We start from the raw sequence: 14,289 nt of genomic DNA, 5'->3' as shown, positions 1-14,289 counted from the left end.
TCAGCTGATTTCTCAACAGAAACCATGCAGGCCAGAAGAGAGTGGCAAGAAATATTCAAAGTGATGAATAGCAAGAACCTGCAACCAAGATTACTTTATCCAGCAAAGCTATCATTCAGAATAGAAGGTCAGATAAAGAGCTTCACGGATAAGAAAAAGCTAAAGGAGTTCATCACCACCAAACCAGCATTATATGAAATGCTGAAAGGTATTCTTTAAGAAGAGGAAGAAGAAAAAGGAACTCTTACCATTTGCCACAGCATGGATGGAACTGGAGAGCGGATAAATACCACAGGATCTCACTCATTTGTGGAATATAATGAACAACATAAACTGATGAACAAGGACTGATCCAGAGACGGAGAGGCATTGATTGGACTGTCGGGCCTTGGAGGGAAGGTAGGGGAGGGTAGGGGTAAGGGGGAAAGATCAACCAAAGGACTTATATGCAAGCATATAGGCCTAACCAATGGACACGGACAACGGGGGGGTGAGGGCATGAGCGGGGGGGGGGTGGTAGAGGGTAACGTGGGAACAAGGACACATATGTAATGTAATATGTTAATCAATAAAAAATATTTAAAAAAATCAATACAAAAAAAATAATATAATGTAATATAACAATCGCTAACTTTGTTGAGCACCTATTACATATCATGAGCTCACAATCATGCTGTATGTTAAGTATTATTATGCCCTTTTTACAGATGAAGAAACGAGGGTTCAAAGAGTAGACCACTTCCCAAGGTAATGGTCAGTATCTGATGGAGCTGACATGTTAACCACAGTGTGTATGACACCAAACCCCACAAGCTTCTCATTACATCACCTTCTAATGTCCTAATGAATGAGATATAGTCCCTGTCCTCAAGGAGTTCACAATCCACACATAAGCAATGAACTATGTAATATAATAAATTACTCTAAGTAGGTAAACTGAAAGTGACATGAACAAATTGCTGAGAAAAGGAGAGAATTGGATAGACTGCAAATGGGAGAGGCTGGAGACCACAGAGTCAGGTAGTGAGATCCAGTCTCAGAAACCCGCGCCACCCCCCACAATACCCTTACCCTTACTCAGCAAGTAAAGCAGAGAAGGTAGCAACTACCTTGGAGGGGCTTGTTTGTTGCTTATTCTTATTACTTCATGTGTTTTTATCAGGTATAATTTACATATGATAAAACTCACCCCTTTTATTTCTTTTTCGGGGGTTCGAGTAAGTCCACCTTTATTGAAGTTATATAGAAATGTGGGTTTAGTGGTTTCTTTCCTTTTCAATCAAACTGAGATATAAAAATCTTGATAATCTAGCAAGATAATCACAGTGCCCTTGATGAGTTAGGTTAATGCTGATGTGCCTTTTACCATTTGATATCTAATTGAAGAGAATGTTTTAAATGATAGCATTCATTATAAACTGGATGGTGGAGTCTTTCTCTCACAAACAGTTTCCTACTTTGGGTTAAGTATTTTGTAATTGGGATCCCAATGAACTTGAGTGATGCTTGCTTCAACTCACCCCCTTTACATGTACAGTCTATAATTTTTGACAAACTTACAGTCTTGTAACCACCACCACAATCAAGACAGAGGGCATTGCCATCATCACTATAAGTTTCTTGACACTCCTATGTAGTCAATCTTCCCTACAACCTAACCCCTGGCAACCACTGCTGTCCTAAGAAGGACATTGCCTTTTCCAGAATATGATATGAAATCTATTTTATGTAGCCTTTGTGCATGTTTTCTTTCACTTGACATAATGCTCTTAGATTCATCCATGTTATTGTGTGTATAAGTAATTGTTCCTTTTGTTTCTGAGTAATATTGCATTGTGTGAATATGTCTCAAAATTTTTTTTAAATGTGTTCACCAGTTGATGGACATTGGGTTGTTTTCAGCTTGGGGTGACTCTATATAAAGCTTCTATAAACACGCACAGGATTTTATGTGAACCTATGTTTTCATTCCTCTAAGGTGAGATTTCTGATTATATAATAACTGTAGATGTAACTTTATAAGAAACTGCCAAAGTGTTTTCCACAGCAGTAGTATCATTTTCCATTCCTACCAGCAATGAATGAATATACTACTTGCGCCACATCCTTGTCAGCACTTAGTATTGTCAGTTGATTTAAAAAGATAATAACATTCTAATAGATGTGAAGTACTATCTCACTGTGGCTTGGCTTGCATTTTCCCAATGACTAATAATGTTGAACACCTTATTTGCCACTCATGTATCTTCTTTAGTTGAGTGCCTCTTTAATTCCTTTGCCCATTTTTGGAATTGTTTTCTTATTATTCAGTTGTAAAAATTCTTTATAAATTCTGGGTGCACATCTTTTACAGTATATGTTTTGCAAATATTACCTATAGGTTTATGACTTGTATTTTTTTTATTTTTCTTATAGTTTGTTTTGAAGAGCAGTTTTAATTTTTATAAAGTTTAATTTGTCATTTTTTTCTTTTATAGTTTAGCTTTTTGCTTTTAACCAAGATATTCTTCCCTAATCCATTGTCAAAAACTTATTCAAGAAATTTTAATGCTTTAAATTTTGAACTTATGTTTTTTATCCATTTTTAGTTAATGTTTGTATATAATGTGAGATATACTTCAAAGTTCATTTTTTACACATATTCAATTGACTAGTAGGGTTTTTATAAATAGAAATTAACTTAAGGTGTGTTAAAGCCTGGTGCATAGTCAACACTTAATCAGTTTTAATCTTCTTTATCAGGAGATAACAATCCCCCACCATTTCCGTGACTCTTCAAAGCAAGACTGGGGAGATGGCTCTGCCTGCCATCTGGAGTGAACCTGTACATCCCATCAGGGACTTTCTCTTATAAAAATTAGAGAATCCATCTAATAGTTAATTTGTTCAAGAAAAAAGCAAAGTATGGTAGTGTTTACCTCCATTATTATGAAGATTAGGTCCTAAAAGATCAAACTAAAATCTTAATAATGATTGACCCTCTTCATGGACACCCAGAAGTAAGAATTACTGAGCTATTTAGTTTTACGATTTCAAATATAAAGATTGCTACACGCTATCTGTGTATACAAATGCCTCCTTGTATTCAGCTTAAGAACTTGTGAAGGACCCTTGAGTTTATTCAGAGGCCAGTCACTTTCCCAAGTCTATTGTCTGCAGTGTGGTTATCACCCAGCCTCACCACACAGCACAATTTCGAGGATGTAAGCTTTCAGATCTGATCTTTAGCTGGAAAGAGAGGTCTTACTTTGAAGAATTCACAAAATACTCAGAGAAGAACAATGCTCTTTCTAATATTCTCTAACAGTGTTCTCTAATTTGTGCTCTCGGCACTGCTGACACAGCCAGGGAAAATCGTAAGAGGGAATTGCTTATAAAAATTATTCACCGTAGACAGAGGGAAGGTCAATACTTTTTGTGCCATATTCCTCTTTTGTCCGCAGATGTGAACTGGGGCTCCTCCACACAGGCTCTTTCCTATGTCAGTGCTTTGGACAACGCTCTGGAATTAACCACAGTGGAAGACCATGTGAAAAATTTCAGGTAAAATTGGCTTCCCAAGTATCATGGTGGTGTTCCACATTAGAAGTGGCCTTTCTTTATGGGGGACAAATGCACTAGAGTAGTCACATGCTATGGGTACAATCTAAGTCTAGGCAGTCATACAAACTACCACATTTTCATGACAGCACCTTCTGGAAACAAGTGCTGCTTCTCTTCCACTCTGAGCTACGCCCACTCCCAACTAGAAACCCTCATAGTGCCGAGGGCCACCTACCATGCGTGGGGATACAGAGGTGACCTAAGTGAGGTGATTTTATAGCGATGTCCCCGATGTCTCCATTCAACTTAATGCTGTGTGGCTTACTGAATTCTCTTAGAAGTAACACTTTAAGCTCTTTATTAGGTATATCTTATTTTGAATGGAACCTGGAAACCTAAGTTCTGCAAGGAGGATGAAGGAAAGTACTGGGTGGGAAAGGACAGGCTGTGTTGGGATTTGGAATAGGATAGTGTCCAGAGGAAAGAAGATAAGGGGAATCCAAGACCACCTTTCCTTACTTTACATTTTAGCGCTCACTAACTAAGAATATAGAGAGGGCAAGATGGGCAGGCAGGATGACTCAAGACTTCTGGTGAGAAATCCAAGAAATACATAGGGGAGAGTTGGTTCCTCCATTTTGCCAAGCCTTCTGCACCTGCCATTTCCACCGGGGTGGTTCTGAGCTCATAGGCTTCTTGCACCGGTCAGTTCTCACATCTTCTTTTTCTCCACTTCTAGGCCCCAGTGCATTGTCCTAACAGGGGGACCCATGACAAGACCCGCTCTCTTAGACATAACTCACGCCTTCACCAAGAACAGTGGCCTTTGCATCTGCTGTGAAGTCTTTGTGGTAAGAGCCACTTCATCCCAGAAAAGTGCTGCTCCTTTCCTGCTCACCTTGTGTTATTTTAGGTCAGCTGAACGGGTACATGCAGTGACAGGAGAATGGCAAGGCAGCTTGGACAAGAGCCCTTTTCCTTGGTTCATAGAGCAAAGACCGTGATCCTGAATTTAAATGAGTGGATAAAATGTCTTTCTGATTTCATAGGAGACCAACTAAAAGTGATAAATATTCCAAATGATGTCCTTTGAGTCAAGAAAAAGAAAGCTGGCCCAGAAATAAAGAAAGAAAGTGAAGGCATTTGGGGTCATAACTGTCCACAGAAACATAAAAGGATGAAATGAGCCAGAGGATGCTATTAACAGATCAACTGAGGAGGAGAGAACCAGACATCATGGCCTTAACTGAGAACACAGAGAATTTAAAGTAGATATTTAGATAAACTTGATAACACTATACATATCTAGGAAGCTAAGTCAAGTTTTCCATGTCTTAGATAGACATCACTCATAGCTGAACTAATGCCTTTTTTGTTCAGGAAGTGTATGGTAGACTAAAGATAAGTTATTGGTGAGTTTCCCAAAAAGTATCAAAGTAAACACTAAAAATTTAACCATAATTATTGACTGATAACCAATCTCTAAAGTGAAGAGAAAGCATTAAAATTATAACAAAATAATAAATCTAAGCCCTTCAAACCAGTCTATCTCTACTTGTATTCCCATAACTCTCTCTCTCTCTCTCTCTCTCTCTCTCTCTCTCTCTCTCTCTCACTCACACACACACACACACACACACACACACACACATGCACACACACATACCATTCAAAATTCGTAGCTACTTCAGTGTATTTTTAGAATAGTTACCAATTCTTCAAAGCATTTTCCTACAGTTTTTATTTGATCTACATAACAGCCCAGTGGGGCAGAAAGGAAAAGAAGCCTTGTTCTCACTTTGCTGATGAGAAAAGTGAGATTCGGGAAAATTAAGTTAATACACAGGGTCAAATGACAAGGAAGGGCCAGGGCCAGGATGTCAGTAGGCCAACCAGCTGTGCTCTGTGTTACATCATGAGGAGAAAGCTTTAGCAGACTTGTATCGTGAGAGTGTTATTAGAAGCAGGTACCACTACCTAAACACCCAATGCCTGCCAGTGAATAATAAGGCCACCAGGAAGCTGTGTAACCCTGGGGCCAGTCATCTGTGCCATCATACGGGGGTTAATTTGTCACCTGCCATCATGACCAGCACTTAGCATCTTTTTACACTTGGTAATACTCTAACTGCTATATGAAGCTGGTTGGTCATATTATCTTTCCTCTCGGTGCTTATATGATAGAAACTCAAACAATATAACTCAATGCAATTATCCAGTGGGGGTTGAAAGGGATCCTACTGAATACGTAAGATTGACAGGTTAAGTAATGACCAACTGTGACTCCAGAGAATTTAAAAAAATCTTATCAAGCACCCTTTTCTCATATTATCAACTTTGGTGCCCTGGATGAGTGGATTTCATTTTGGCCAATATAATACAGGAGTGGGTTTTGATGGAATAAGCAGTTTGGGGTGTTTTTCTTCTCCAGCAATTTAGAGCAAACTTAGTTTAGCAGGCAATAAGATATCTGCAGGGCAGGAGAAATGAACTGGGAGTATAAACAGTCATATATTGGCAAGGGAGAAAAGGTCTTTTTATAGAGACAAAAGCTATTGCTTTTAATTAACCCTCTGCTGCTTTGACTATAATAAAAGAATGTGATACTGGGTGTCATTTCTAGTGAAGTAGATACCTAAGTCTGTGCTTTCAACAGTCCTGGTTGTTTGACATGCATATGGGACCACATTACACATCACTGTGCTGGTCTCTCCGAGTCTTGCTCCCAGGTACTGAGGTTCTCTTGGGGACAGAAAATAGTTACTGCTGCAGTTAATGACTTTCCAGTTAGTTACTTTCTGTGAGCTTCTGGGGATGTGGGATGCTGTCAGCATTTTTTAAACGTTTTTCAATGTTTTCTATATTCAGTCGTCAATCATCTTTGGGGGGAAAAAAAGTAGAAGGGGATGTGGAGAAAGTCGCCATCAGAAAAATTTTCCTAAAGCACAGTGGTCGGTGGTTAGACCAACCTTGTGGGGAAGGTTAAATAGTTACAGTGATGTTCAGGGATGATAATTTAATTTTTAGTGCTAGGAAGCTAGTGCTCATGGGCTTTTGAGACACACGGTCAAGGTCTGAATCACTGTTTTGCCATCTATTAGCTGAGAGTCCCATGGGCACATAATTTAGTCTCCCTGTGCCTCAGCTTTCTGAGGGTTGTTGAGAGAATTCTGTAAGATTAGCTTTCTAGTGCTCAGCTCAGTGTCTGTCAGATAATAAACGCCCGGTTAATCTGGGTTTTTATTGCTGATAGTGTTGTTATCACGATTTTTGCTAATTACCATGGCTGCCATTTTCATTTCAAAAACATACTCCCTTCAACAGAAGCCTAAAGCACTCTCTCTTAAGCAAACCAAGTCCAGGCACTGGATCTTGAACTTTTGGAGTATCCAACAGCTTGATCAGGATGGCACAGTGAGAACTGTACGCCCACTGGACTAATGGCAGGACAGCAGGCTCTGTGTCTGTCCCTCTGCTGGCTTTTAGCTACTTGAAGTGCAATTATACTACAAGGAAGGAGCAAGGCTCAGAGCTCACTGATGTTTTGATGCTGGTAGGTAGATGGAAAGCATGTGGCTACAGCTGCTGTCTCCTACAACCAAGGCATTTCTAAAGGGCTACACGTCATAGCCCTCAAAGTTGCTGAAGTTGATATGAAGATGGTTATTATTATACCACAGCCCACAGTATAGCCTTCCAACTATCCGACTAACTCTTACACTCTCCCCTCAGAGCCTCTTCCTTCTCCCGTGATCTTTTCCTACTCAGCCTAAAGATTTCATATGAGGGACCTGTCATCAAGACAAATTTGGGGATCCTTTTTAAGGACTCCAGCTTGATAATTTAAAGTCATGTCTATTTTCCTCCTCTCAATTATCACATAATAAATCAGTGACACACTTATATCCCAAAAGGCTTTATATTCTACCTCTCTTAATAAACAGCTGCTAACTTTTTTTGTCATAGTTGCTTCCATTTACATTTTAAATGAAATAAACCATCACAGATCAAGCTAAAGTCCCCTTTATAGCCAATTAGCCCCATGACTCTCCTCCCTCTCCAGAGGAAACGCTATCCAGATTTTATTGATATTCTTCTAGTCATTTCACACCTGTGTACCAAGATGTAAATTTAATTTGATTAATTTTTTCCTCTCTAATATTCTTTAAACCTTGAACATCCTGTCCTTCGCTCTCATTGTAAAAGAAGGCAGTTCAAGCATAGATAACCCAGAGAAAATTCTCATTCTTTCTCTCTCTGCAACATTTTCTTAATCTCAGCTTTCCTATCTACTAAGAAGAAAATGCATTCACTTCTTAGGTGCATCTATTCTCCTTAAGTCAATGAGTTTCTCTCATGGTGTTAATAAAATAATGACATGACCAAATACAGGAAGAAGGAAAGGACCTATGGATGGGCTCTGGGAAGTATGTTGAGATAAAATGTGGATAAATCAGAAAAGGAAAAATTCTTTTTCCCACTGGTCCAACCAGAGTGGCAATAAAAGCATAAGCAGAGCAATAGGACCCTCAATGTTTTGAAAAATAAAAGTTGGAAAGGACACTGCACTTGAACCAGATTCCTCTGTTTAATCCTAAGGATATTGGAATTCCTTTGTAAATTCTTTTTCATAATATTCATTTATTTGAAGTAGTATCACATCAACTTCTCCAGACTAAATAATTATAATTTCTTTATCCTTCTCTCAATAAATGTCAGTTATAATATATTCAAGATGTTTAGGGCTTCTTTGTTCAAATTCCAAATTAATTTATATACTCATATTTTGGATCCTAACTGAGCTAATCTCTATAATATTTTAATAGGGTGGTAAAATTCATTTTTGTGAGTATGACATATTTGAATCTTGAATAATTATTTCCCTCTTTGTTAGTTTACTCTTTCCTGACTACATTTGTATTGCAGCCCTGTCTCACATTAATAAATATGCTAAAAGGATATTATAATTTTTTTTAGCCAAGAGAGATTCTGCATGAAATATTTTTATGACTTCTTAGTATGGCAAATTTAGGCATTAAAGTAAATCTCTCTGTCACAGTTAATGTTTAATCTGGATTTCTGTATTACAAATAGACATGTTACACTGTATTTATTTAAAATAAATGTCATTTTCCTCAGGGTTTCAAAGTCACTTGGTGCAACTCAATATATTGATAGTCTGATACCTTTCTTAGCTGTTGGTTTTTCTTCTATTTCATAGCTGTTATCATTGCATTTACTTGAATAAAATATTCCTTCTGCAGTTGATAAGGTCTAGAATGCCCCTGAAGGACTAGTGGTTCAGAATGCATTAAGCTAGAACCCTGAGGAAAATTTGACCCATAATGACATTTTTCCTTAGGCTAAGTCTTCTGGGTTACTAACTACCCTTCCTATATCTTTACCTTCTCCGTCTTCATGGAGGGTTCTTGTTCTTTTAAATATAATGTAAGTCATCCAAACTGTTTTGAAACGTTGTCACATGTACTAGAAAATATTCTGGTAGAAATAAGTACCTGAAGAATCTGATCCAATGTAAACAGAACCTTGAAGTGGAAGGGACCCCAGAGATCATCTAGTGTTGTGTAAGACAAAGTTAATACAGGCCACAAATGTAATTTAAAAATTGTAGTAGCCAATTAAAAAAGTCAAAAAACCAGGTTAATATTACGTTTTATTTAATGTAATGTATTCAGAATATTAAATGCCATTGATATAAAATTATAAATGAGATATTGTGCTTTATTTTTCATACTAAGGCTTCCAAAGTCAGTTATGTATTTTACATTTCTAGCACAGCTCCATGTTGACCAGCCACATTTCAAATGCTCAATAGTAACCTGTGATAAGAGCTGTCACGGTGGGCAGTGATAAGCGAGACAATTCCCTTATTCCTTGAAATGTATAACCCACATCAAAGGAGGACAAGTGGCGTACCCGCGGTATCAGCTAGTCAGTGCCCGGGCCAGACCTAAACCCGACACTGGTTCCAGTTCAGCCCTCTCCCATCTCTGTTGGAGAATTAGGTTGGGAGCTTCAAGGAGATTGTGAGCACTCAGTTAAGATAATAAAAATCAACCTTGGACAGGCACCTACTATACTCCAGACATTATAATAGGGACTTTATCATGACTACTTAGAACAACCTTGCAAAAGGACAGAGATTGTTATTCCTGTTTTCAGAATACTATCTAAAAGCTCAGAGATTATCAATTACCTCCAAAGTGACCACACTTAGATTTGAAAACCATTCTGTCTGGCCAAAAAGCCTGAGGTCTTTTCAATGCATTGAAGCCCTTTCTCTCCAATCTGAGACCCTCTAAGAGTGTGATTCCAAGTGTGGTCTGAGGGCCAGCAGCATTCATGTCCCCGGGAGTTGTTAGAAATGTAGAATTCTGAGTCCTATTCCAGACCGATACACTGCATTTTATCAAGATTCCAGGTGTATTGTAAGAAATCTAAGACAAGTCAACAAAATCCAAATCTCTCCGTGAATTGAAATAGTTTCCCAAGAAAATAATAGATTTGTACCCTGTCAGCACATGGCAGATACTCAGAAATAACCTTTTGGATTGATTTGAAATAATGCAAGGAAAAGCTAGGTTGGACCTTTAAGGTAGGAGGAACAAGAATAAAATTTTTAGTTAAAAATGAGTTTCTGCAACTCAAATCTGGAAATTACAAAATACTTCATCTACTATGACAACACCTGCCCTCTTCTCGCTTAATCTCTTGTATTCTTCCTAGGCCGTAGGTATGTGAGCTTTTGTTTCCACCAGATTCCTTGAGGGAGTGAGAAATGTTGATTTAACTGAGTGGGAGTATGTTAACATTACCAGGGGAAATGTGCAGCAGTATTCTTATCACAAAAAGCAACCGATGGGCCTAGAAGAATTGTCAAGTCGTGGTAGTCCACAGCAGGATTTGCAAATCATCATGCTCTGGTTCCCAAGAGCGCCATTCATTTCTCGCCATTGGGCTCCGGCTCTGATTGGTGTCTTAAAAGAGGCTCTTGCTATTGAGTCAAAGGTAGATTGTGTATTTATTCTGAACTTCTGCCATCACATTTTTCGTATTTTCCTCATGTGCCATGATGCCCTGAGCTGTTTCTGTCATTCAGCAGGATGCAGTTAACTAAGCAGGTATTAACACATCTGACATTCCGGGTAGAAAGTGAAGAATGGGAGCAGCACAGTTCCTCTCCAAAAGGCTGAGTCTGCGTGAACCCCCTGTACTGAGGTGTTTTCCCTCTTTCCCCATTTCTTAACTCAATGGGGCATCGCCAGCTATGTTTGCCTTTCAGAAAACAACAGCAGTGCGATGTGTAATAGCTGAGCTTCTAACCAATATTTCATTGTGTCATACAGGGACCGCGCAAGCTGTGTGTTAAAGAGATGAACAGTGGCATGGCGAAAAAGCAGGCCTGGCTAATAAAGAACAAAATCAAGGCGTTTTATGCTGCAGTGGCTGCAGATTGTTTCAGGGATGGTGTCCGAAGTCTCCTTCAGGTAAGGCTAGCATTGAAGGAGTGTGTACAGAGGCAAAGGACAAAGCACTCCACGCTGATGAAGCTCCCAGAGCAAATGGACGGACGTGGGCAGTGTAACGTCAGAGATCAGTGCAGATGGATAAGGATTACATTTTGAATTCCTGGAGATAGGAAAAGCAGAAACAAAAGCGGAGCGGTTCTCTTACAATCAACTATGACTCATACACTGGAAATGGGAAATGAGGTTGCCTTTGGCCAACAGCATACATTCTGTCGCCATATTTATTGAAATTCAAATTTGTTCTGATGGTTGACGACACTCAGGATCCTATTAAAACTTCAAACTATTTTTTGCATCTAGCAATGCTCAAGTGAAACATTCTTTTCCTTTTTTCTTTTGCAAATGGTATGAGGGCAGCTGCTAGGCTAAATAAATGCCTTGTGTCAGGATGTAAAATCTCTCTATCCTTTTAAATTATTTCCAGAATGTTGACTGAAATATAGTAATTTCTGTGGTTCAACACTAAAGCCTACAGGTCTCCCATCTTTTCTCACTCATTATATCTTTTTTCCTCCCCTTCAATAATAAGTACATAAATTCTTCCCCTTGTTCTGAACTTCATAATTAGGAGTGCCTGTTTCCTTAAAATAATCCAAGAGACTTGGGCTTTTTAATCATTCTGGCATTAACATAGTTGAATAGCCCTGATATTCTACATTTACCGAATGAATCATTTAGCTTTCAGAGTGGCCACACACAGAAGGGTCAGCATTCCAAGTAGCATCCAGATAACTCTGATGCTGGTGCAGGCAGAAAAGAAAAAATATGGCTCACGTTGTAATATTTGGAGATTAAGAGTCTTCGATGTATTCTTGTCTCTAACATCCTTGACGAGCACTTGTGCAGTGGCTGCACAGGCAGAGAGCCCATTTCTGAAAGACCTATTACCCCAATGAGCCTCTTTTCATCTGCTAACCCATGAAAATAGAGGTCATTGCAAGATGCTGATTTTTCCTTCAGCCTCAAGCTACTTTTCAGTAGCTCTTTGATTAAATATGTTGGGAAGGTTACACATTTAATGTAAAATTATCATAAAAATTGGAAAAGTAATAAAAATTTTCACTGGAAATAAGACAACAAACATAATAAGAACAGGGAGAGGACAGACATAGGCATGAAAAACAACTCATATATGAATCCAGAAGGGAAAAAGGCAGTGCATAAAGCTTGTGCTCATGAGTTTCTTCAAAGAAAAGTGGAGTCCAGAGAGGTCATGACAAGGGCAGGACAACGTGGTAACAAAGGGAGGCACTGACAATGATACCATATTAGATAAAGCCTTCTATGCATCTAAGAAATTATGGTATGAATGACCACATCCCCAAACTGTAGTCATGGGAAAGACTACACCCATACTGCCATATATCTGCCCTGGGCCAAATGAGCTATTCTGTTACCTGCACATTTCTAAGAACAATATACAAATGTGGTGGAAGCAAAGCTTATTTTAGGAACCCTCCATCAATGCTTATCTTCTTCTACTTGCTAGTGTCCTCTCTAAAACTTCCTGTTCTGGTCATTTGTTTCACTATTTTCATGATTCAGAATGCCCTTCCTTCACTCTTACTTGTCAACATCTCACCAACTTGCAAGATCTAGGACAAATACCACCTCTTCCATGAAGCCACCCATGAATCCTCAACTGGAATTCAGGGTTTCTTTCTTTATGCTTCCATATGAGATCCTAGTGCATTTGCACTTGAACTAAAATTATTTGTGAATATCTTGTTTCTTCCACTTTATTCTAAGCTCCTTAAGGCCAAAGAATGTGTTTCACTACCATGCCACAGCACCTAACATAGTACTTTGCGATTAATAGGTGCTCAATAATATTGCTGGATTAAATTTAATTAACTGAAAGTCATATCCTTTCATCTAATGGGGGGAATGAAACTTCTGATATGGAAGATGGCTATTAATGATACTGTCATATAAAAGAATTGGGTTCTGGAAACACAGCTCATTTACTCTTCAATAAATAATGTAGGTAGAAGTTTCAGTGATTTTGTATATAAGAATTTTCCAAACATGGATTTTATTGCTAATGACATTATGGATATAACAGGTGGAAATTAGCTTTGAACCACTAAGTTACAGCATGCATGCCAACAGTTAAGCCAACCCTCACTTGATTTTAAATTATTGAACCATTTTAATGAGTGTGTCAGAAGAAATGCAAATGACTGCTAATTTAGAAAAGCTACATTTCTGTCATCTAAAATCCATTTATGGCTGAGATGATTTAGAACTAATCTTTCTATTTTATGCTTGGGTATGGGCATGAAGGACATGCACTGAAATGTAATCTAATCTTCCAAATCATCAGAACATTACTTCAGTGCTCTTCCGGACCTTACTTTTCATTTGCAGTGGTGGTTTCCTGGTACAGTAAGGATTGCCCATGTGTTTCTCTCCTCTGTTTAGGCCTCGGGCTTAGGAAGAATGAAACCAAACACTCTGGTGATTGGATATAAAAGAAACTGGAGGAAAGCTCAGTTAACAGAGATTGAAAACTACGTGGGAATCATACAGTAAGTGATGCTTTCAAGATGTGTTGCTTATAAAGCACTAACCAGGGCAGTACATGACACTGTTATAGAGATTCAATTGCCTGAGAAGAGGACATTCCCCTGGTACTCTGAATTCTTTACCAAACCGAAAACACTGCCAATAATAGAACTCGAGGGAATCATAGTATCAGAGGAAGCAGGATGGGGGGAATTCGGTGTCAAAGAAAAAAGTCAACAGTAAGAGTTACAACCTTAAAACCTATTCATGAGATTAAAAACAAAGGACAGGTGGTTACTAAAGGAATTTTTCTTTCAAAAAAACTGGAATCTTGGACTAGCTGGTGTGCCCAATCAGTCATTATCTTCTTCTGAGCCTTGGGGAACGTAGTCACTAGCCCAAAGCCTCATTGTTGATATGACAGTGCTGTATGCCAGTTGCCTCTGCCATGTAGCAGTGTTGGTTAGTGCACAGAGAGTGAATTTTCAATGGTATGTGACATCTGATCCTTAAATATTGGGAGAGTCTTGGGATAAAGGTAATAATGATAGTCACTAAAGGATGAGTGGGCACCAGGCTAATGCCCTTAACATGAGCTACCCCATTTAATTCTCACAAGAAGACTTTGAAGTAAGCACTACTATCATTCCCATTTTATAAGTAGAGACATAGACACTAAAACTTACGA

The 14,289-nt window shown here is 38.6% G+C and overlaps 1 protein-coding gene across 2 annotated transcripts in view; it reads left to right on the top strand.

Moving 5' to 3' along the window:
• Nucleotides 1-14,289, top strand: part of SLC12A1 (solute carrier family 12 member 1) — an 87,888-nt gene that overhangs the window by 44,329 nt on the left and 29,270 nt on the right. For both annotated transcript variants that reach the window (XM_081089656.1, XM_081089657.1), the window contains 4 exons: nucleotides 3,444-3,543; nucleotides 4,283-4,394; nucleotides 10,911-11,051; nucleotides 13,518-13,624. In XM_081089656.1, coding sequence (XP_080945782.1) covers nucleotides 3,444-3,543; nucleotides 4,283-4,394; nucleotides 10,911-11,051; nucleotides 13,518-13,624 — 460 coding nt within the window. The remainder of the gene's footprint in view (nucleotides 1-3,443; nucleotides 3,544-4,282; nucleotides 4,395-10,910; nucleotides 11,052-13,517; nucleotides 13,625-14,289) is intronic.

The sequence above is a fragment of the Myotis nattereri genome (assembly GCF_964212035.1).
Source record: "Myotis nattereri genome assembly, chromosome: 1".
NCBI classification, from domain to species: Eukaryota; Metazoa; Chordata; class Mammalia; order Chiroptera; family Vespertilionidae; genus Myotis; species Myotis nattereri.
The sequence above is the reverse complement of the archived record's forward strand: the minus strand, read 5'-3'. Positions and strand labels throughout refer to the sequence as shown.